Genomic DNA, 23,098 nt, shown 5'->3' with positions numbered 1-23,098 from the left:
ACTTGGGTAGGAAAAGGGGAGGGAGGTGGGGGGGGGAGCTCAGGCATGGGCCTTTTTTTTTTTTTTTTTTTTTAACAAAATGTTGTCTTCGGTGTCTGACATTTTCTACTTTTCATGTTTTTGGTTTTGGTTTTTTTTAAACATTTATTTTATTTTATTTTATTTTATTTTATTTTATTTTATTTTATTTTATTTTATTTTTGTTACAGATGTTTCTCCTTTGTTACCCCATTGACACCCTCCTCCCCATCCCCCTACCCCATCCCCGGTTTTGTTGTCCATGTCCACTGGTTATGCATACATGCATATACGTTCTGTGGTTTATCTCCTCCCTCCCCCACCACCCCCTCTTCCAAGGGTTGTCAGTCTGAACTCTACTTCCTTGTCTCTGGGTCTACCCTATCCCTCAGACTGTTATGTTCATTATATTCCACAAATAAGTGAGATCATGTGGTATTTGTCTTTTTCTGCTTGGCTTATTTCACTTAGGATAATACTTTCCAGGTCTCTCCATGTCGTCTCAAAGGATAAGAGATCTTCCTTACAGCTGCATAGTACTCCATTGTGTACATATACCACACTTTTTTATCCATTCGTCTACTGATGGACACTTGGGCTGTTTCCAGATCTTAGCTATTGTAAATAGTGCTGCTTTGAACATGAGGGTTCTTTCTGATGGTGTTTCAGGCTTCTTAGGGTATATTCCTAGAAGTGGGATCATTGGGTCAAATGGCAATTTAATTTTTAATTTTTTGAGGTAACACCATAGTGTTTTCCATAGTGGCTGCACCAGTCTGCATTCCCACCAGCAGTGTACTAGAGTCCCTTTTTCTCCACACCCTCACCATGATTTGTTGATGGCGGCCATTCTGACAGGAGTGAGGTGATATCTCATTGTTTTAATTTGCATCTCTCTGATGATTAGTGATGTTGAGCATTTCTTCATATGTCTCTCGGTCATTTGTATGTCCTGTTTGGAGAGGTGTCTATTCAGCTCCTCTGCCCATTTTTTAATTGGGTTCTTTGTCTTCCTTTTGTTGAGTTGTATGAGCACTCTATTGTGGAAATTAACCCCTTATCTGATGTATCATTGGCAATGATGCTCTCCCATACAGTGTGTTGCCTTTCCATTTTGATGGTTGTTTCTTCTGCTGTGCAGAAGCTTTTCAGTTTGATGTAGTCCCATGTGTTCACTTTCTCCTTTGTTTCTGTTGCCTTAGGTGATGTATCAGTGAAAATTCTGCTGCGTACGATGTCTGAAATTTTGTTGCCTACATTTTCTTCTAGGCTTTTTATGGATTCAAGGGTCACATTTAAGTCTTTTATCCATTTTGAGTTTATTTTTGTGTATGGTGTAAGTTGATGGTCTAGTTTCATTTTTTTGCATGTAGCTGTCCAGTTTTCCCAACGCCATTTATTAAAGAGGCTGTCTTTACTCCATTGTATGCTCTTGCCTCCTTTGTCAAATATTAATTGAGCATAATGTCTTGGGTCCGTTTCTAGGTTCTTTGTTCTGTTCCACTGGTTTATATGCCTGTTCTTGTGCCAGTACCAGGTTGTTTTGATTACAGTCGCTTTGTAGTATAACCTGATATCCGGTATTGTGATCCCACCTACTTTGTCCTTCTTTTTCAAGATTGCTATGGCTATTAGGGGTCTTTTTTAGTTCCATATGAACTTTTGAAGTATTTGTTCTAGTTCTGTGAAATATGTCATTGGTATTTTGATGGGGATTGCATTGAATCTATAGATTGCTTTGGGTAATATGGACATTTTAATGATGTTAATTCTTCCAATCCATGAACAAGGTGTGTACTTCCACTTTTTTATATCTTCCTCTATTTCTTTTTTCAATGTCCTGTAGTTGTCTGCAAATAGGTCTTTTACTTCTTTGGGTAAGTTTATTCCTAAGTATCTTAATTTTTTTGCCACGATGGTAAATGGGATTGCTTTTTTAGTTTCTCTTTCTGTGAGTTCATCATTGGTGTACAAGAATGCCGTTAATTTCTTGAAGTTAATTTTGTATCCTGCTACTTTGCCAAATTTATTTATTAGCTCTAGTAGATTTTTGATGGAGTCTTTAGGGTTTTCTATGTATAATATGTCATCTGCAAATAATGTCAGTTTCACTTCCTCCTTTCCAATTTGGATCCCTTTTATTTTTTCTTCCTGTTTGATTGCTGTGACTAAGACTGTCAGTACTATGTTAAATAAGAGTGACGAAAGTGGACATCCCTGTCTTGTTCCTGTTCTTAAGGGAAATGCTTTTAGTTTCTGCCCATTGAGTATGATGTTGGCTGTAAGTCTTTCATATATGGCCTTTATTATGTCGAGATATGATCCCTCTATTTCCACATTGCTGAGTGTTTTTATCAGAAATGGATGCTGGACTTTGTAGAATGCTTTTTCAGCATCTATTGATATGATCATGTGGTTTTTATTCTTCATTTTGTTTATGTGGTATATCATATTTATTGATTTGTGAGTATTGTACCAGCCTTGCATCCCTGGGATGAATCCCACTTGGTCATGGTGAATACTTTTTTTGATGTATTGCTGGATCCGATTTGCTAGTATTTTGTTCAGGATTTTGGTGTCTATGTTCATCAGGGATATTGGCCTGTAGTTTTCTTTCTTTGTAGTGTCTTTTTCTGGTTTTAGAATTAGAATTTGCTAACCTCATAAAACGAGTTTGGAAGTTGTAAGAACGAGGCGGAACAGGCGGTGCAGGGTCTCCAGGGGTGCAGGCTTATTGGGAATCAGCCTAAGGAGAGAGTAGCAACCGGCTTGTACAGACTAGGGATTTTTAAATTTAGGGCTGGGGGGGTGGTCGTTCAGCCGAGGAGATGTGGTCATCTTTGATTGGTCGGGCCTGGGGCTGGGGAGGTGGTCGTTCAACGGAGGAGATGTGGTCATCTTTGATTGGTCGGGCCTGGGGTCTCCCGAGTTCTTGATTGGTCTGGGTCTGGGGTCTCCTGAAACTTGTTTTTCTTGTCGAGCGACCGTTTGCAATTTTGGGTGGGTTAGGGTAGTTCCGTCATTTCGTTCCGTCTGACTGGAGTGATGGGTTTTGGTTTTCTGGAATGAGAGGCTTAGGGCAGTAATATGGAAGTTAAGAGTTAACAATCGTATTGCTGTTGATTTCTCCTTTGAAGTCCTCCAGAAGATTTTTAATATATTTTGGTGCTCCTATATTCAGTGCATATATGTTTATCAAGGTTATATCTTCCTGTTGGATAGATCCTTTCAATATTATATAGTGGCCTTCTTTGTCTCTAGTTATGGCCTTCATTTTGAAATTATTTTATCAGATATGAGTATTGCTACCCCTGCTTTTTTTTCCTTTCCATTTGCTTGGAAGATTTTTTTCGATCCCTTCACTTTCAACCTATGTGAGTCTTTTGTTGTGAGGTGGGTCTCTTGTAAACAACATATAGATGAGTCATGCTTTCTTATCCAATGAGCTACTCTGTGTCTTTTTATCGGAGCATTCAGTCCATTTACATTTAAGGTGATTATTGAGATGTACTTATTTATTGCCATTTTTTGTTTAGTGTGGTTATATTTTTCTTCCTGTTTCTTCTATTAATTACAGCAGTCCTTTGAACATTTGTTGCAGTGCTGGTTTGGTGCTAATGTATTCCCTTAACCCTTTTTTTTGAATGGGAAGCTCTTTATTTGACCTTCTATTTTGAATGATAGAGTAGTCTTGGATTCAGATCCCTGTTTTTCATGACCTTGATTACTTCGTGCCATTCCCTTCTGGCCTGTAGTGTTTCTGTTGAGAAGTCAGCTGAAAGCCTTATGGGGTTTCCTTTGTAGGTAACCTGTTGCTTATCTCTTGCTGCTTTTAGGATTCTCTCTTTGTCTTTAATTTTTGACAGTTTGATTACTATGTGTCTTGGCATGGGCCTGTTTGGGTTCTTCTTACTTGGGGCTCTCTGTGCTTCTTGAACTTGAATGCCTTCTTCCTTCACCAAATTAGGAAAGTTTTCTGTCACTATTTCTTCAAATATATTCTGTAACCCTTTCTCATTTTCTTCTTCGGGGACTCCTATGATGTGAATATTATTATGTTTCCAGTTGTCCCACAGTTCTCTGTCTTCCTGTTTTTTAATGGTTTTTTCCTTTTGGTTTTCTGATTGGTTGATTTTTTCTACCCTGTCTTCTAATTCACTGATCCGGTCCTCAGCTTCCTCTACTCTGCTGTTTAGACCTTCCAATGTGTTCTTTATTTCTGATATGTCATTCTTGATTTCTTCTTGGTGGTTTTTAATTTCCAATTGGTTGATTTTCAACATCTCTATGTCTTTACTCATGGTACTGATGTCCTTACTCATGCTCTTGAGGAATCAAGATGATGGCTCTGAATTCTAGTTTTGTTAACTTGCTTAACTGCACCTCATTTATCTCATCTTCGGTAGAGGTTTCTTGTTCTTTCATTTGGCATTTGTTTCTGTGTTTCACCATTTTGACCATCACAATGGGCTTTGGAGCCTGCCAAGTTTTCCCTGTGGGTGTTGGTGTTCTGCTGTTTGTGGCTCCCTCTCCTGGGTTTAGATGAGTGTGGGAGGACCCACGTTATACACCACTGTCAAGTCTTACTTTCCTGGCCAGAGTTGCAAGCCCAGGAATGGTTCAGTTATCCTCTAGCTTTTTGCCTGTAGGTTATTAGTCGTGGTTACTTGAAGAGCCTTGGGTTCTCAGTTGAATGAAAAACTCCCTCGGGTGCTCAGCACAAGGATTTCCCGAGGGTGGGGCGGATGCTGGTTATTAATGAGCCTCAAGGCGTGGGCCTTTTTTAAAAGCCATCCATAGTTAACACTCACTTCCCCCAAAGCACTGTGAACTCTTGGCTTGCCTGAAGTAGCCCTGGGAAGCACACACCTTCCAGCTTCCAGAAGTGTCTATGGGGAGATCATCAGGTCAAGAGGGTTGCAGGGGTGTGTGTGTGGGTGGGGGGAGAAGTCTCTGACCTTGCTGAGGCCTTGGGAGTCGGGGTCATCCTCAGAATGTCAGAAATTTACATCTTCAAGTTCAAGGGCAAATGCTCCCGAAGCCAGACATGCGAGGGTCTGAACTGACCGCTTGCTGGTTCACCTCAGCCTCAGTCAGCACGGCAGGAAGCGCCCCCAGGCTGTCCCCAGGGTGCAGAAGGAGAAGGAAGCAGATGGGCAGGGAGTCGGGGAAACGGGGTACCCTGGGAGGCCTGTCAGTTTGGGTTCTCATGGCCCCGGCTGCCTAACATTCTCTTCCTCTCTGCTCCTGCGTGGTCAGCAGTTTGGGCGCCTCCACCGCCTCTCGAAGCCTTTCTCCCGCCCTGCACCGCACGAGTCATCGCATGTGGACGACGTTGCGGTTAATCGGGACGCGCGCATCAAACACGACTTGCTGTGTTGCGAGGAGTGGAAATCGATGCGTGCACATGGCGGCCGTTCAGTGAACCGCAGCTTCGGGGACGTAGCTGAATCCCGTCTCTGGCCTCAGGTCCGGCTCCCTGCAGTGTGAAACGGGTGGGGTGCTGCCGTGCTCCATTGCACAGCAGGGGACACTCACTGGACAAGGACTCACAGCAGCTGCAATACAGCTGGGGGCCAGGACACAGGGCAGGAGCTCTCCGCTCTGTCCCCACTGTCTCAGTCAGGGCTCCCCCCAGGCTCCCCTCACCCACCCCCGGCCCTGGTCCTGCTCCCTGGAGGGATCCCAGGGTATTACAGAGATTCAGGAGACGCCTGGGGCCCGTGCTGGGAGGAGGCGGCCCCCTTGGACGCCACTCTCTCTGGGCACCCCTGGGGAGCTGGGAGAGAGGGGAGATGCTGCCGTTGCGTCTGTCCATCCGTCCGTCCGTGCGCAGTGGACACACCGCTGGCCTCTGCTGGAACCTGGCTGTCCCTGAGGTGGGACTTCGGGGGAGGGTAGGACTCCCAGTGCTCAGGTGGATGGATTTCAACATGCTCTCCCCACTTTACGAGCTGTCCCTTCCTTCTCCTGGGGGCGGAGTGCGGCTGGGAGCCAGAGGCCTTGCTGCCTCCCTCTCCCTGGCGAGAGCAGTGGGCCCTGCTTTGGGAGCCTCACAGTCTTGCCCCGAAAGGAGGGCAGGCGGCGGCCGGTGTAGGTGATTCAATACAGAAATAGACTTTGCAGGGGGCGGGTGCGGGGGCGGGGAGAAAGCCCGAGCGGCCCTGAGAGGACGGGGGCTTCTGAGGAGCCGGCTCGAAGGGTCACCCCTGTCGCTGCGACTGACGTTGAGGAGCCTCGAGGCTGTTTCCAGGGGGAGCCTGGAGCAGGCCCCCTCCTGAGCCGCCCCCACAGGGGCCCCGCTGGGCTCCCAGGCCCCCCCAGAGCAGGTCTCATCCCGTTCCCGTCGGGGGTGGGCAGGGCCTGCGGGGAGTCGGCTCGGATGGCGGGGACTTTCAGGCCTCCGGCGGGAACCGCCACCCATCTGCTCAGCCACAGCTTCCTCTTCCTCCCCATCTGCGCAGAGCCCCGGGACCAGGCAGAGAAGCCGTCACGGGCGATCACAATCACTGGCTATGGACCGAGGGTGCGCCGGGACATGGAGTTTGCAAGCTGCCTTGACTGTCTGGCCATGCTGGGGTGGCTGCCCCAGAGGTGGGCAGTCCCCAGAGTCCAGCAGAGCGGCAGGTGGGGGCGGGGCCCGCCACAGATGCTGATCTCACCAGGCTCCTGGGGAAGGGAAACCGGCAGCTCCCGGCACTTTGCCTCCCTCCCCTGCAGCCCCTTCCCCGACTGCTTCCATTCAGTTGGTCCACTTGTCTCATGGATCTTGAAGTTACTAATCCCTGAGTCAAGTCCATCTAACCCCGGCCAAAGCTCCTGGCGGGTAGCAGGTGTTCTCAGTTCTCACTGCAGCCTGGTCCTGTGGCCACACTCTCATCACTGCTGGGCGTGGGCACAGCCTCGTGGCCTTTAGGCCGCACTTGATCCCCTCAGTCAGGGGGAGAAAGAGGCAGAGCAGATGGGGAGCCACCGATTGTTCTGGAGAGAGGGCAGCTCTAAGTTGTACTACCCTGCAGAGGGAAGTTCTGCTGAGAAGCCCCACACCTCAGTCACCCCCAAATCTTTTCTGGGGCTCCTACAATCTGCAGGACTAAAGCTGCTGCAAGTCTGCCTGGAGATACCCCACCCGGCACCAGCAACACCCTCCCCACTGGAACCCGAGCCCGTGGGTCCACACTGGAAGAGGCCCCCAACCCAGTGAGAGGCCTTGTAATGGCAAGACCTGGCCTGAGAAGGGGGCTCAGGCCAGCACCCCAGGGTGGGCCTTCCTGTGTCTACCAATGGCTCCTGGGGAGCAGCAGGGAAAAGGCCACTTCCTTCATTTCTGACATCGTTCAGTAATTTTGTTTCTTCTTAGGGTTTGTGGACAGGCTGTGGTGAGCAGGAGTGTGGTGGGGATCAGCTCCCCTGGCCCTCCTCTCTCCGCCGCCCGCCATGGTCCAGTGTGTGCCCATGATCCCGAGGAGAGTCCGTCCCAGGTTACATGTGGAGCCCACTTCTCACGGTGGAACCCTATTCTCCCCTTGCTTTTCATTGAAGATGTATTCCCTGGGGGAAATGGCCTAAGGATATTATCTCCCACGTAAGTATCTTCATAGGTATTATACTGTTATTCCCACAGATTAGCTCTTATTGTTGACATTATACAGGAGCCCCCGGCTTTGTTCAAGGTCACGGCAGAGGAGAACCCCGCCTCCTGCCTCTCAGACCTGTGCCTGCCCCTCCTCACCTTGACCTTCACGGGGAGGCCACGCCTTTCCGGGGTGGAACTGCAAAACACCAGTCTCTGCAGAACTCCACAAGCAGTTTCCAGTAAACCACCCCACGTGACGCCGTGTTCCCATCTTGCTGTCCAGTTCAAGACCCGGGTGCTCACAAGTGTCATTCATCCTGACTGCGGTGCCTGAGGAACCCTCGGGGCCCCACCCCGCTGTCCGGGGACCTCCCAGGAGGAGAACCAGCCAGTCTCCCTGTCCCCTAGCGCTTGCTGAGTCCCCGCTCTGTGTCCTGCCCCGAGCTGGATCGAGCGAGCGGGGGCCACACAGGAAGCAAGGTCACAGCCTGAGGACCTTCAGGTCGTGTTGAGGACACGTTTCCAAGACTAGAAAGCGTTCAGGGACTCTGAGGTCGTTGAGCCAACTGGGGGGTCCGGGCCTTGAGCTGGAGGCTCATGGAAAGGTGGCCTCATTGTGGGAGCTGCCCAGGGCTCCACCCCAGGGTCTCACCCTGACCACCGACCACCAGGAAATGGGGTGGGGGCAGTTACTGGGCCCGACCCGAAGGAAAGCTGGCCCTGTAGTCTGGGGGTGCAAAGAGAGGGGAGACAGGCCTGTGAGCTGTGGAGGAATGGGGGGCTCCTCACTGGAACACACGAGAGCCTTCGAGTGAGCTGGGGTTAGGTAGGAGCGAGCTCAGTTCCGGGGTGTCTCAACCAGCCCCCCAGGCTTTGCGGCCTTGGCGCCTCCATTTCCTGACAGTTCCAGGAACAAAACCAAACATGGGAACAAGGAACCAGCGCAGAGAGAAGCAGAAGCTGAGCCGGGCACTGGGCCCCTGGACGGGGACTGACGCCTGGGTCCCGCAGGGCCCTGTGCCGGCGACCTCTGTGCGGTGAGATGACCCCGCCGGACCGGGCGTCCTGGCTGCCCGCAGCCCTGCTGCTGCTCTGGGTCCCAGGTGAGGGCCGCGGGGGCGGGCAGCGGGGGGCGGGCAGCGGGAGGTTGTCTCTGTAGCAACCCCAGTCTGGACGCCCCACCGATCTCAGGATGGGGCGCACTCAGTCCACCAGGGAGTATGGACAGACAGACGGAAGGATGGCACTCCTGGGGACAGAAGGCGCAAGGGTCTGACTCCTGACCTTAGATGAGCCACCGTGGGGCGTGGGGCCACGGGGAGGGCATGGGGGAGGGTTCTGGGGAGGCTGAGAGGCGCAGCGCGGTGTGGACAGGGGCTTCCCTGAGCACGGAGGGCTGTGTCAGGACGGGGCCCCTCCTGGTTCACGGTCCAGGGTGTGGAGGAAGCCTGGGGGCCGTGCTCTCAGGACGTGGAGGGTGTAGCCAGGGCCCCTTGAACGCTTGAGAGAGAACTGACTTGGGAAACTGTCTAGGTTTGCTCTTATTATTATTTTATTAATTAATTTGAGAGAGAGATCAACATTGATGTTAGAGAGATACATTGACCCGTTGCCTCCCATACACACACCAACCAGGTCTCGAACCCGCACCTAGGTATGTGCCCTGACTGGAAGTCGAACCTGAGACCTGGTGTATGGGATGATGCTCCAACCACAGAGATACCAGCAGGGGACTGTTTTTTTTGGGGGGAACCCCCCCAGCTTTATATAATTAACAAATAAGAAATGTGTATATTTCTGGTGCATGTATACACTGTGAAATGATCACATCAGTCACGTAGTCATCATCAGGCAAGGACTCCATGAGAACACTCACCATTATTGGTCTACACTAAAACATGGATTTGGAGCCAATAGTGGTAATTCATGTTTTCCTAGAAAAGCATCCGTTTCACCCAAGCTACAGACTTATTTGTAGAGACTTGCAGATTACCCTGGTTACTTTTCTTTCTAGTGGTTTGTGGACGTGTGGCTTCTTTTCCCCTTGATTTGGCGAACCCACCAGAAAGCCTGTTATTGTCTGTCCCTCTCAGTGTGCACACTAATGGGAGGTTTCCTGTTCCCTGATCACTGGCTTCTGCCCCGGCTTGACTCTGTCCACCCCCCGGGCTGGGCCTTAGCCTCTCCTGACTTCCGGAGTTGGGGTTCACTTCTTTCTGTGGGATTCGGTGGGAAGAGCCTTTGCGATCCTACAAGAACACGAGGACAGCACGGGCACCTTCTGGGGGAAGAGTCTTGGGAACGGTGGGGACTCTGGCCGGTGGTCTCCGGGCCTCTGGGTGTGTGCTTAGCAGGGAGGGTCGGGGACAAGCCTCGGAAGGTCAAGGCACAGAGAAGGCTCCAGGGAGGACCGTGCGGACGTGGCAGGGCTCCAGGTAGGCGGGGGAACAGGCTGCAGGTTTTCTGACACCCTCCCTACCCCTAAGTTAGTGTGACCCCTTCACGGGGGCGGACGCTTTGGGGAGAAATGGTGACTTTTTTCACCCCAGATTTCAGATGCAGGGTGGAGAAGGAGAGAGAAGGGGGTGCACGTGAGAAGGAGCACTGGAGACGGACAGAGGGACGTGACTGGGTTTGGGGTGAGGTGCTCTGGAGACCCAGGCCTGGGAGGGGAGCAGGACCCCGGCAGAGAAACGTGTCAAGGACAACTGAGGAGAGGCAGGGACCAGAGCCGGACGTGGGACCAGGAGTGCCGTCTTGGCCGATAGGGGAGGCTGAAGCAGACATGCATTTATGAAGCACTGGTCTGTGTCCATGTCAGTAATTTGTATTTTTCTAGGAAAATCCCACATTCATCCAGATTTACGCATTTATTTGTAGAGAACTCCTGCAAAGTACTGCCTTCATTGTCCTGATTGTGTTCGTATCTGTGGTTACTTTCTCTTTTTACTTCTTCATTTGGCTAGACAGAGGATTCTCTCTTTTTATTAGACCGAATCATGAAATTTCTGGGTTTTTGGTCAGAACAGTTGGACATTTTTCAGCAGTTTCATATCGTTCAGCCTAAATTTATTTACCAGGCATTTTGCACCCACCATCTCACTCAATGTCCCGCGTGCAATGGGAGGCCTACCAACGATCAACACTCTACACATGAGGCCTGGAGCTCAGAGAGGTCGAGTAGCCTGCCCTGGCACACACAGCTGATGCATCATAGAGCTGAGACAAACCCGGGTTCTTCTGACCCTTCTCTCCTCACCCTCGCAACCTAGTGACGGGGCTTCTCTGCGGGACATCTGCCCACCCAGGCCAAGAGAGGAGGGCCTGCTGGGCCCCCGTAGAGGGACCCACAGGACCTTGTGGTCACAGAGCTGCAGGGGAGTGGGGAGGGGCTCACGCTGAAATATTACTTGGGGGCCTCCGGGGAGAGCAGAGTGCTGGGGTGTTTGTGGTCCTGATGAGTTGGAAGTGGGAGGCCCCTGGTTGGTGAGGGGTGGGCAGGGTAGCAAGAAAGGGGGTTGGGGTCTGGAGGAAGGGGCTGCTGCGATAAAAATATTGGGGTGACAGGAAGGGGAAGACGCTCAAAGTGGGATTTGGCTGGTTTGAAATGGGGAGATCCATGGGGTGACCCCCAGGCGCCCTGACCCTGGCCCATCTGTAAGGGGCGGGTCTGGGCTGTCTTGCAGGCGGTTTGTCTCTGAGCGGCCCTCGCCGGGTGACGGGCACCGTGGGGGGCTCCCTGAGCGTGCAGTGTCAGTATGAGGAAGAGTTCGCAGACATGAAGAAATACTGGTGCGAAAGCCCATGTCCACTTGTCGCTGATGAAGAAGATCGTGGAGACCACAGAGACACAGAGAGCAGTGAGCAGGGGCCGTGTGTCCATCAGGGACCACCCAGAAAACCTCACCTTCACAGTGACCTTGGAGAACCTCAGAGAGGGCGATGCAGGCACATACGAGTGTGGAATTAATGTACCATGGAATGAAGGACTTTTCGATACTACCTTTTAGGTTGAGGTGTCTGTGTCCCCAGGTGAGCTGCACGCACCCTCCCCTCGTCCCAGCTCCAGGCCGCCTGAGGAGTCAGGTCTGAATAGCCCAGGCAAGGGCCAGATCAGAGACTCGAAGCAAACTGTGTGTGTGCATGTGTTTGTCCGCGTGTGCATGTGTGCGTGTGCGAGTGTGCGCACGTGCGTGTGTGTGTGTGTGCATGTAGAGAGAAGGAGAAACACAGGGGGAGAGACGGGAAGGCTTCCTGGAGGAGCTGGCATCTGTGCTCAGTCTTGGGGGGTGGGAAGGTGCATCAGGCAAAGGGGAGGCCGAGAGCAGATGCACAGGAGAGAGGAGCCCCGTGGGTCGGCCCCGTGGAAGCCCAGAGCTGCGTGGGGAAGTGTGGGAGCTGCAGGCGCTGAGCGCAGTGGGGCTCGGTGACACCTCAGATTTGCCGCTGAGCAGACATCTCTGGCAAGCAGCATGTGGCAGTGGCTGGAGGGGACAGGACAGGGTGTGACAGTGACTCAGGGCCTCTCTGGAGGGCGGTGACCCCCCTAGGGAGGATGGAATCGGGACCCTTGGGAGCAGTACCCGCGTCCTGTTGGGAAATGTTCTCCCCAGGCCGGACCAGGGGAGGCTTTGGCCGTCCTGGTGAGCATTGTGGGTGAAATCACACGGTGGGGGGGGGGGTGGCGAGGGGTCAGAAGAGGTTCCCGAGTCTGACCGGTGTTTCCCCTTCCCCTTCCCCTTCCCCTTCCCCCAGCACCGATATCAGTGTCACCTACAACGTCAGCTACGGCCAAGCCCCCGACCACCTCAGCCAAAATTCCTACCAGGTCCACAGCTCCGGCTGGAGTGAATGTCACCCACAGGGCGAACATCCAGGATGACCCCCCTCCGAGTCCAGGCCCCAGGTAAGGAGCCCAAGTCCCCATGTCCTAGAGGTGGGCCTTCTCCTCAGGAGGGGCTCAGGGCGGCCACCTCCTTCCCAGCCCTGTGGCCCTGTGGCTGGACCTGCCTTGGGATCCGAGAATCTTCTCGGGGAGAAGCTAGGGGGATGAAGGAAGGTGACGTTGAATGATTGTGACGCCATCCCACCAGCCTGGGCCACACCTCCCGTGAGTGCTCTCGTCTGCCGCTCGCTGGGACCCTCACCATTACTGCTCCCACTATGCAGAGGGGTAAACTGAGGCTCGGAGAGGTTACACGATTTGAGTGGTTTGCCCGGTCGTGTAGCTACAAGAGGCAGGCTGGGCTTCTAACACAGGGTTCTGTGACTCTGACGCCTTAGCTTATTCCTTCTAAACTACTGAATCTTTTTTTTTTTTTTAAATATTTTTTTCTTCATGGGTTTTAGAGAGAGGAAAGGAGAGAGAGAGACAGAAACATCAATGAGAGAGAACATCGACTGGCCGCCGCCTGCATGCCCCCCACTGGGGATCAGGCCCACAACCTGGGCATGTGCCCTGACCGGGTATTGAACCAGCGACCTCTCGGTACATGGGTCAATTCTCACCCAGTGAGCCGCACTGGCCGGGCTAATCTAGTGATTCTTGACCTTTTGGGGGTCATAAGAGAATCCAACGTTTATAGAGTTCCCAGAAAAATGCATGCTGTCCTAACCCATTTCTGGGGTCAGACAGCACCTGTGTCCTGTGACTCAGTCCCAGCACGGGCGCCTGGGGTTAGCACAGCCCCCACAGGTTAGGGGCTCAATCCCCTATGACTGCCTCAGATGCCGGAGCACTGTGGGGATCCCCACGGCATCGCACTGCTGACCCACTGGCTACAAATTTGGGGGTTCCCATGACCCCCTGGCTTTTATCATTGGTAGATCACTGACAGAATGCGAGAAAGCACTACACTTATGCTAACGGTTTTACCATAAAGGACGAAGGTGGGGGCCAGGCTAAGGCGGAACACGTGGGGGCCGCACCGGGTTCTGAATGCAGAGCTTCCACGCCCCCTCCCCGTGGAGCCGGGCGCATCGCCCTCCTGGAACTTGTGTGTTTAACAACCAGGAAGCTCCTCCCACCTCTGGCGTCCAGAGGTTTTATTTGGGTTTTATCACATAGACCGATTGATTGAATCAGTGACCACATGATTGAACTCAATTCCCAACCTCACTGAGGGCCAGCTGGCTCAGAGCCCCGAGTCTCTAATCGTGTGGCTGTTCCTCCTGGTGACCAGCCCCACCCATCCCGAGTCACCTTACCTCGTAGCATAATGTCGGGGGTGACCCAAGGGCTTTGTGGATAATGAGAGATCCTGAGGGTTTAGCCTCTCTCCCAGGAGCAGGACGAAGCTAGTCAGCTGCCAGCCCTCCCAAAGCTACCTGCCAACTAGGTGACAATCTGTACACCAGCCACGGTGAAATTCGGGTCCCAAACACACCGCTTCCAAAGATTGACTCTGCGGATACACACATGGGAGGCAGAGCTGGGTTTTGTGGGGCTTAATGTTGGCCCGCGGACCAAACCCGGGTTCGGTTCCCACCAGGGGCACTTACCTCAGTTGCAGTTTGTCCCTGGCTCCGCTCTGGGTCGTGTGGGTGGCAGCCAGTCAATGTGTCTCTCTAACATTGATGGTTCTCTCTCTCTCTCCTTCCTTCTCTCCTGCCCACTCTGTCGAAGATTAATGCAAAAAAATGTCCTCGGGTGAGGATTAAAAAATCAAAAAATAAGAAAAAGACTTGAACATTGTGAATGCCAGCTAGGGATGAAGGAAGGGGCCCGAACCCTAAGTCATGGCAGGAAGTCTGCTGCTGCTGGTCCATGTGCGCAGAGCTACAAGGTGATATTTTGCAGCAATATTGGTTATGGGAAAGGACGAGGAGAGATAAATGCCCATTAGAGGGAAGAGGTAAATGAATGCTAGGCCATCCAGGCAGTGGAATACTATGCAGCTGTAAAAAACAGAGTGAGCGGTTGCAGTTTGTCCCCGGCCCTGGTCGGTTGTGCGGGTAGCAGCCACTCGATGTGTTCCTTTCACATCGATGTTTCTCTCTCTCTCTCTGTTCCTCTCTCTCCCTCCCACTCTACCTGAACAAAAAATGGAAAAATGTCCTCGGGTGAGGATAAAAAAAAAACCCAAAAAAACCAGTGAGGGCCTTTTGTATGTACTGACGTGGAAAGAACTCCAGGATGCAGTCTGTGATGTCTGTTTTCCTGTCCTGATGGGGTCCAAGATGGACTGTTAAGTAAAATACTAGTGTTTATACTGTGCCTCCTTTGTGTGGAAAAAAGGAGAATGACATACATTCATACTTTCTTGTATCTGATTAAAGAGCTTCTGGGAGGGTCTTGGTCTTATGTATACCGGGTGTGGGGGTTGCGGGAACTGGGTAGATGTGGAAACATGGAGAAAGGAAATGCTTGATGGTTTGGTTTGGTTTTTATTTTTTGTCCTCACCCTAGGACTTTTTTTTTGCATTAATGTACAGATAGAGTGGGAGGAAGTGAGGGAGAAAGAGAGAGAGAAACATCGATGTGAGAGAGACACATCTACTGGTTGCCCCCTATACGACCTCAGCTAGGGCTGGGGACAAACTGCAACCGAGGTACGTGCCCTTAGTGGGAACTGAACACGGGACTCTGTGACCTGCGGGCTGATGCTCTAACTGTTGAACCAATCCGGCCAGGGCTGGTTCGGTGTTTTACTGTGACCTTACCAAGGCATAGAACAAGGGAGGGAATGTATCCTGCACTCCCAGCCCCCACCCTCACCCCCGGCTCCCCTGCAGGCTCGACATGCTGCTCCTCTTGTTGCTGCTCCTGCTGCTGCTCCTGGTGGGGACCTCCGTGCTGGCCTGGAGGATGGTCCGCAGGCAGACCAAAGGTGAGTCACTGCCTGTCCCCTGCCCCATCCCAGTGGGCACTGAGCGCATGCCCTCCACTGCATATCCGGGGTGACCCTAGAGGGCAGACCAGAGCCGGTGACCCCGGTGTGCTGGGGTCCAGCGGTGGGAGGTGGGTCCCAGGGGGAGGCCTTCCCCAGGGCTGGGCCTGGTGGTGGTGCCGAGAAGCAGGGTCCCTCTTCTGTTTAAAGCCCTTCCATGGCCCTGGCCGGTGTGGGTCAGTGGTTAGAGCGCCAGCCCACCAACCAGAGTCACAGGTTCAATACTGGTCAAGGGCACGAACCTTGGTGGCAGTTTGGTGTCCTGGCCCTGGCTGGGGTCCTGTGGGAGGCAGCCACTCAATGTGTCTCTCTCATTGATCTCGCTCTCTCACTCTCGCCCCTCCCCCTCCCTGACCCCCTCCCTTCCACTCTAAGATAAATGGAAAATATCCTTGGGTGAAAATTAGAAAAATAACAAAACAAATTTCTTCCATGACCCCCACATCCGAAATGGCTAGGCCCCCACAGGACAGGCACGGCCCTCCATGACCTCGCTCTGCCCCCCTCCTGGCACCCTGGAAGGCAGCTCTTCCCAACTTCTTGCCAGTCGCCAAGGCCGTGACCCCAGTGTCACTGTGTTGGCTCTGGACACCTGCCTGCTCTCTCCCTCACTCCCGTGGGCCCTGAGGGCTGCCCTCCACTTCCTGTCCTCCCACCTTCTGCTGGTCCCGAAAGTAGCCTGGGGACCCCCTGGGTGTACCTCTACCATCGTCACCGCCTGCTTCCTCGCCTGCCTCTCCCCAGCCCATGCGGCCCCTGAGGTCAGGGGCATGAGTGGAGAAGGCCAGTCGTGTGTTACTGCTCAGATGTGCTGTCATGTCTGCGGGGGGCACCCAGGAAGCTCCCGGCATCCTGTGCTCTGTCGCCTCCTCTGAGCTCCGATGGAGCGAGAGAACGTGCGGAGCACCCAGCGCCCAGGCTGGCGCTCAGTAAGTAGGTGCTCAGTAGGCACGTGGCGATGCGTTAAGTAACTGGTGCTGGGGCCTCCCTGCCGGCTGAGGGGAGCAGACTTCTGCCCCAGACAGAGTGTGAGCCTGACGATTCCTCCCTGAGCTGCGGTGCTGGCTTCGGGGGCAGTGGGTTCTCGGGGATCCTTGTCTGCCATGAGATCGGGGTGAGAGGGATGGGGTTACTCTCTCCAGAGCTGCAGCGATCACTGTGAGCTGGTACCCACGGGGAGCTGGGAGGCGAGGGCCACTGCCTGGCTCCTCAGCCCTCCAGGGGCCCAGCCGCTGCCCCAGCCTGAGCAGCCTTGAGGAGGGAACTGGATCAGCCACTTCCTCTCCCAGCTGTGGCTCCCCCACAGTTCCCAGGGCCCCCCTTTACCCGCAGGCCTCACGGGGTACTGCCTCCCCACGGGCTTTCCCGGCCTGGGCTGGCTCCGACCCCTGGCGGCCAGGGATCCCGCAGTGCCCTTTCACCTAGAAAAGCTCCCCCTTTAAAAATGGGGTACGTGACTGCTGTAAAACTTCAAAAGTAAGGAAAAGCACAGAGAAGGAAGTAAATGTCCCCTAATGAATAAAAACGGAAACTCCCACCACCCAGAGCAAACCAAGCACATTCGGGGTGTGTCCTCCGGTGTTTCCGATGCCTGTTTGTGCCCGTGTTTCCCAAGACGTTGTTTTCACACCAGGATTCCCCTTTCAACCTCTGCTCACACTTACACACTGTAGTTTTTAAAATTTATTTGATATTTTTGTTACAGATGTTTCTCCTTTTTTACCCCATTGACACCCTCCATCCCATCCGCCCCCCTCATCCCGGGTTTTGTTGTCCGTGTCCATTGGTTGTGCGCACATGCATGTAGTTCTGTGGTTTATCTCTTCCTCCCCCCCCCTCCTCTGAGGGTTGTCAGTCTGCACCCTACGTCCACGTCTCTGGGTCTACCCTGTTCCTCAGACTGTTCTGTTCATTGTGTTCCACAAATAAGCTTGCACATTGTATTATTTTCCTCCGGGTTAATGATCTAAAAATCCCTACGCAGAGCTCACCCGGTGTGCAGGGATCACACTGTTCACTGTGACGGGAGACGGGCTTTCTGTTCAAATATGCGAAAGTGTCAGCGCCGCCACTGTCCCCTCTCCTTCCCCTCAGGCTGATGACTGCTGGGCCTGGGGCTCCAGTCACCCTGCAGCTACCTCCTGTCACTCCCTCCTCACTCCTCACTCCTCACTCACTCCTCACTCCTCACTCACTCCTCACTCACTCCTCACTCACTCCTCACTCCTCACTCACTCCTCACTCCTCACTCCTCACTCCTCACTCACTCCTCACTCACTCCTCACTCACTCCTCACTCACGCCGCACTCACTCCTCACTCACTCCTCACTCACTCCTCACTCCTCCTCACTCCCTCCTCACTCCTCACTCCTCACTCCTCACTCACTCCTCACTCACTCCTCACTCACTCCTCACTCCTCACTCACTCCTCACTCCTCACTCACTCCTCACTCCTCACTCACTCACTCCTCACTCACTCCCTCACTCCTCACTCACTCACTCCTCACTCCCTCACTCACTCCTCCCTCACTCCTCACTCCTCACTCACTCACTCACTCCTCACTCACTCCTCACTCACTCCTCACTCCTCACTCACTCCTCACTCACTCCTCACTCCTCACTCCTCACTCACTCCTCACTCACTCCTCACTCCTCACTCACTCCTCACTCACTCCTCACTCCTCACTCCTCACTCACTCCTCACTCACTCCTCACTCCTCACTCCTCACTCCTCCTCACTCCTCACTCCTCACTCACCCCTCACCCCTCACTCCTCACTCCTCACTCACTCCTCACTCCTCACTCCTCACTCCTCACTCACTCCTCACTCCTCACTCCTCACTCACTCCTCACTCACTCACTCCTCACTCCTCACTCCTCACTCACCCCTCACTCCTCACTCCTCACTCACTCCTCACTCACTCCTCACTCCTCACTCCTCACTCACTCCTCACTCCTACTCCTCACTCCTCACTCCCTCACTCACTCCTCACTCCTCACTCACTACTCACTCTCACCACTCTCACTCACTTCCTCACTCCTCACCTCACTCCTCATATCCTCACTCATCTCATCCCACTCACTCTCACTCCTCACTCCTCACTCACCCCTCACCCTCACTCCTCACTCACTCCTCACTCCTCCCTCCTCACTCCTCACTCACCCCTCACCCCTCACTCCTCACTCACTCCTCACTCCTCACTCCTCACTCACTCCTCACTCACTCCTCACTCCCTCACTCCTACTCACTCCTCACTCACTCCTCACTCACTCCTCACTCCTCACTCACTCCTCACTCACTCCTCACTCACTCCTCACTCACTCCTCACTCACTCCTCACTCACTCCTCACTCACTCCTCACTCCTCACTCACTCCTCACTCACTCCTCACTCACTCCTCACTCCTCACTCCTCACTCACTCCTCACTCCTCACTCCTCACTCACTCCTCACTCACTCCTCACTCCTCACTCACTCTCACAGCAATCTGTCCTGAGCAGCTCCTGTGCTCCAGGCCCTGTGCTGGGTTCTGGGATGACTGTAATCAAACTAGGTTTCACTGACCAGCTGGTTGTTGGGGAACATCAGTGCCCCCTTCCTTTCCGGGATGTAAGTCTCCAGGAAAAGGCCTTTCTCCAGACAGAGTTCAGGGACCGTGGTCCCTGCTTTGTTGTGGGACAAACCTCACTCTCTCCCCTGGTCTCTCTAGCTGGCGGGAACCCCGAGCCTCTCCAGAACCCCAGTCAGGTAAGGAAGGCCTGCAGGAGGAGTGTCGAGTGGCTGGGTGGGGCACCGGGTGTGGGGTGAGCCCATCTCTCTGGCTCTTGGAGGTCTGGTTGGATCATCAATGGGAAAGGTGGGGTGCTCGGCCAGGGCAAGAAGGATCTTGCCTGGGAGATCTGGTCACTGTGTCTGTCTTGAGCTCTGGCCAGTCTGTCCCCCCACCAGGGAACGTGGAATGAGGGAGGGTTCTTCCAGCCTGGCCACTATCCTGGAGAGCATTCAGACATCGCCCAGAGAGGACCAGAGTGGGGGTGGGGAGGCAGGCAGGAAGGCTGGGGCTGGGGCCCCCTGAACACAGAGGGAAGGGGAGATGTCAGCAGAGAAGCGGGGACAGAGGCCTCTCTGGAATGGACCAGGGCTGGGGCTGGGGCCCCCTGAACATAGAGGGAAGGGGAGATGTCTGCAGAGAAGCGGGGACGGAGGCCTCTCTGGAATGGACCAGGGCTGGGGCTAGGGCCCCCTGAACATAGAGGGAAGGGGAGATGTCTGCAGAGAAGCGGGGACGGAGGCCTCTCTGGAATGGACCATGGAGGGGCTGGTGAATAGTCACCAAGCTCTGTTCCTCCTGCCCACCCCAGGCTGACCAGCAGAGGGAGCCCTGCTATGCCAATTTAGAGCTTCAGGCCTGGCCTCTTCAGGGAGAGACCCTGCAGCCCAGGCAGGAGGAGGTGGAATACAGCACAGTGGTGAGTTGAGGACCCGGATCCTGGAGGGCACCCTGGGCTATGCCAGAGGCGTCCCCCTTGGGGTGGCAGTGGGCAGGGAGGGAAGGGAGGGGCCGGCTTGGCGCCCTTTTGTCTCTTTAGGGCAATGCCACACGGGAAAGAAAGCAGGTGTAGACTTCGGTGTGGCTGTGGCTTGGCGTGGGGTTGGGGGTGGGGTGGGAAATGGAGGGCCTATTTGGATGGCCCGTCACTATGGCCCTGAGAGCTAATGAAGTGCACTCTTACTAAGCACCTACTGTGTCCCATAGACTGTGTGAAACCTGTGATTCCCCGCTGTTTGTTCCCATCACCTCTTTGGCATCTACTCTGCTTCTCGGGTTTTAATCAATGACCTGCCGCAGGGCCAGTCCTCAGGCAGAAGCTCTGTAAAGTGCAATAGTGGGAGAAGCCCCCAGGGCCCCCCAGCGAATCCTGCTACTGAAAGAAGTCAAGGAGAGGCCAAGGATCCCTTGATGGAGAAGATGGGGTGGGGGGATTTAAGCATCAATCAGACATGGGGCCCTGGGACAAAGCATCAATCAGACATGGGGCCCTGGGAAGACAGCACCCTTGTTTGACTAACTTGGTGACTAATGATCTTCCAGTGGACCTCAGGGTCCCAGGCTGTGATGCCCGGGGTCCTGGGCAGTGGCATGGCCAGGTGGGTGGAGCAGTGGGTGGAGGGTCTTGGAGCCCAGTCCTTCTAGGAGGAGCGGGCAGGACAGTGGGGAAGGCTGGGGTGCTCCCAGTGGAGCCTCTCCAGGGCCCCTGGGGTGTCCCGCACCCCATCCTAAGCTGGGTCCGTGACTCCCTGCGTACCCCTGAGCATGGGTCTGTCCCTGCAGCAGGCTCCCAGGGACGATCTCCACTACAGCACAGTGCTATTCAGCGTCCAGAACCCGGATTCTCAGGACAAGAGTCCCTCCCGGGGGCGCCCCCTGCTGGAACCAGAGTACAGTGTGATTAAGAAGACATAAGCCTGGGCCTCCAGCCTCCCCCTGGTGGACTCCGTGGGCCACCGCGAGCCCGGACCTGCCCCTCACCCTCTCCAGATGCCCTCAGCCTGCCCCTCCACGGTGACCAACAGGACAGCCGGGCTCCTTGGGGCTGGTGCTCGTCCGCTGAGGACTGCGGCTGCCCCCGCCCCCGGCCGGCGGTGTCCCATCTCCCGTCTTTTCCTCTGCCTGGTCCAGCTGGTGAGAGGGGTCGGTCCCGTGGGAGCCCAGGGACAGACGTGGCTCCCACGGTGTTACCTCCGAATAGCTTTGTATCACCCCGTGGAGGTGTCTGGGCTTGCTGGGGGAGGGGTGCTGGCAGGGAGCCAGGAGATGCCCAGGCGGAGGCGGGACTCCCCTCTCCCAGGTGGGGACACTGAGGCGGGAGGAGGGGCTTGTCCTGGGCCCCAGACCCGGCGCTGGGCAGTGCCCTCGGTTCTCCTGGACTCTTAGATTACCTTTTTTTAAAACATTTTTTTGAAAAGTTTCTTTGTTGATATTTAGAGAGAGAGGAAGGGAGAGGAGAGGGAGAGAGAGAGAAAAACATCGATGAGAGGGAACATTGATTGGTTGCCTCCTGCATGTCCCCCACTGGGGATCAGACCCACAATCTGGGGATGGGCCCTGGCTGGGAATTGAACCAGTGACCTCTTAGTGCAGGGTCGACAATCATCCACTGAGCCACACTGGCCAGGGCAGATTTACTTTTAATATAAGGGGGATCAAGACCTGGCCAGCTTGCTCCAGCAGTTAGAGTGTTGGCCCTGGAACCAAAGGGTTGTGGGTTTGATTGCAGTCAAGGGCACGTACCTGGGTTGCGTGTTCAATCCCTGGCCCCATTAAGGTCGTGTAGGAGGCAACCAGTCAGTGTGTCTCTTTCACATCGATGTTTCTCTCCCCAGGTCCCTCCCTTCCACTCTAGCTACAAAACAATAACAACAACAACAAAAATGAATGGAAAATATTCTTGGGTGAAGAGTAACCAGAGAGAGAGAGAGAGAGAGAAAGAGAGAGAGAGATCAATAAAGTTGAAATGTTTTAAGAGAGAAGAGAAGTTATTTAAACAATGCTGCTCTACACCTGCCATCCTGAATTAAAGAAAACTCTTGCCTTTGATCCCAGATGAGCACAGAGCAGCTGGAAGGCTCCAAGGGGTCTGGACATCCTGAGAGGTGTCGTCGCTGGGCGGGCGGGAAGGGACCGTCACCGCTCACTGTCCCCGCGTCAGGGGACTGGGAACCTGCTGCAAGCAGTCCTGGGGTCTGAGAACACGCCTGCCACCCTCTCAGCTGCGTCACGTGTCCCGGCTTTTTTTAAACCACGTTTTGACCCACTTTAAGTAAATGAGAGTCAAAAGCAAGGGGTGTATTTCACTGAAGTCAAAGGTCTGTTCATTTGCTGTGAGTTTACCACTGACATCACCACCCAGTTGTGCCTTTGAGCAGTTTTCTCTGCGATGTGAGCCCGCAGCTTTGGAAGCTTCCTCAAGGGGACGTGGCCCCCACAGCTCTGCTCGGCATCTTCTCTGGTTGTGTTATGTGTGCGTGTGAGGCGTCCCCGTGCTTCCTCTCTCCTTTACTACTGCTCTGAGACGTCGAGGGAAATGCAGACACACACATCCACGTACATACTACACATGCATGTACATACATACGCGCACACACAGGTACACACACACAGAATGGGATCATCCTGGATTATCCAGATGGGCCCAAGGAACTCACAAGGGGCTTTACAGGAGGGAGCCAGTGGGTTGCAGTTAGAGCAGATGTGATGACCCAAGCGGGGGTGGGGAGAGAGGGAGTGGAAGACGCTGCGCTGGGTTTGGAAGGTGGAGGAAGGGCCGCGAGCCCAGGCGTGATGCAGCCTCTAGGAGCTGAGAAAGGCAGCAAATGCGTTCTCGCTGAGAGCCTCCAGGAGCACAGCCCTGCTGCCCACCGTGGTGTTGGGACTACTGACCCCCAGAACTGTGAGGGAAGAAGTCAGTGTTGCTTTAAGCCACTAACTGTGCAGTAACTTGTCACAGTGCTCCAAGGTGCCCTGCCTGAGAGCGTCCCCATGCGGTTGTTCTAAATCCACATTAAGGGCTGCACTGTATCCTATTTTCCACTGTTGGAATGTGCCATGAAATACA

General features: G+C 53.8%; 1 protein-coding gene across 1 annotated transcript; it reads left to right on the top strand.

Moving 5' to 3' along the window:
- The first annotated feature begins 7,745 nt into the window (after positions 1-7,745).
- CD300A (CD300a molecule) lies at positions 7,746-21,514 on the top strand. The gene is given in 8 exon segments (XM_036268335.1): positions 7,746-8,697; positions 11,281-11,402; positions 11,404-11,626; positions 12,350-12,500; positions 15,329-15,423; positions 19,192-19,229; positions 19,844-19,951; positions 20,815-21,514. Coding segments are annotated over 8 exon segments (930 nt in total). The 5' UTR covers positions 7,746-8,636; the 3' UTR covers positions 20,947-21,514.
- The last annotated feature ends 1,584 nt before the right edge of the window (positions 21,515-23,098 follow it).

The sequence above is a fragment of the Molossus molossus genome, unplaced genomic scaffold, assembly GCF_014108415.1.
Source record: "Molossus molossus isolate mMolMol1 unplaced genomic scaffold, mMolMol1.p scaffold_m16_p_19, whole genome shotgun sequence".
NCBI lineage: Eukaryota > Metazoa > Chordata > Mammalia > Chiroptera > Molossidae > Molossus > Molossus molossus.
The sequence above is the reverse complement of the archived record's forward strand: the minus strand, read 5'-3'. Positions and strand labels throughout refer to the sequence as shown.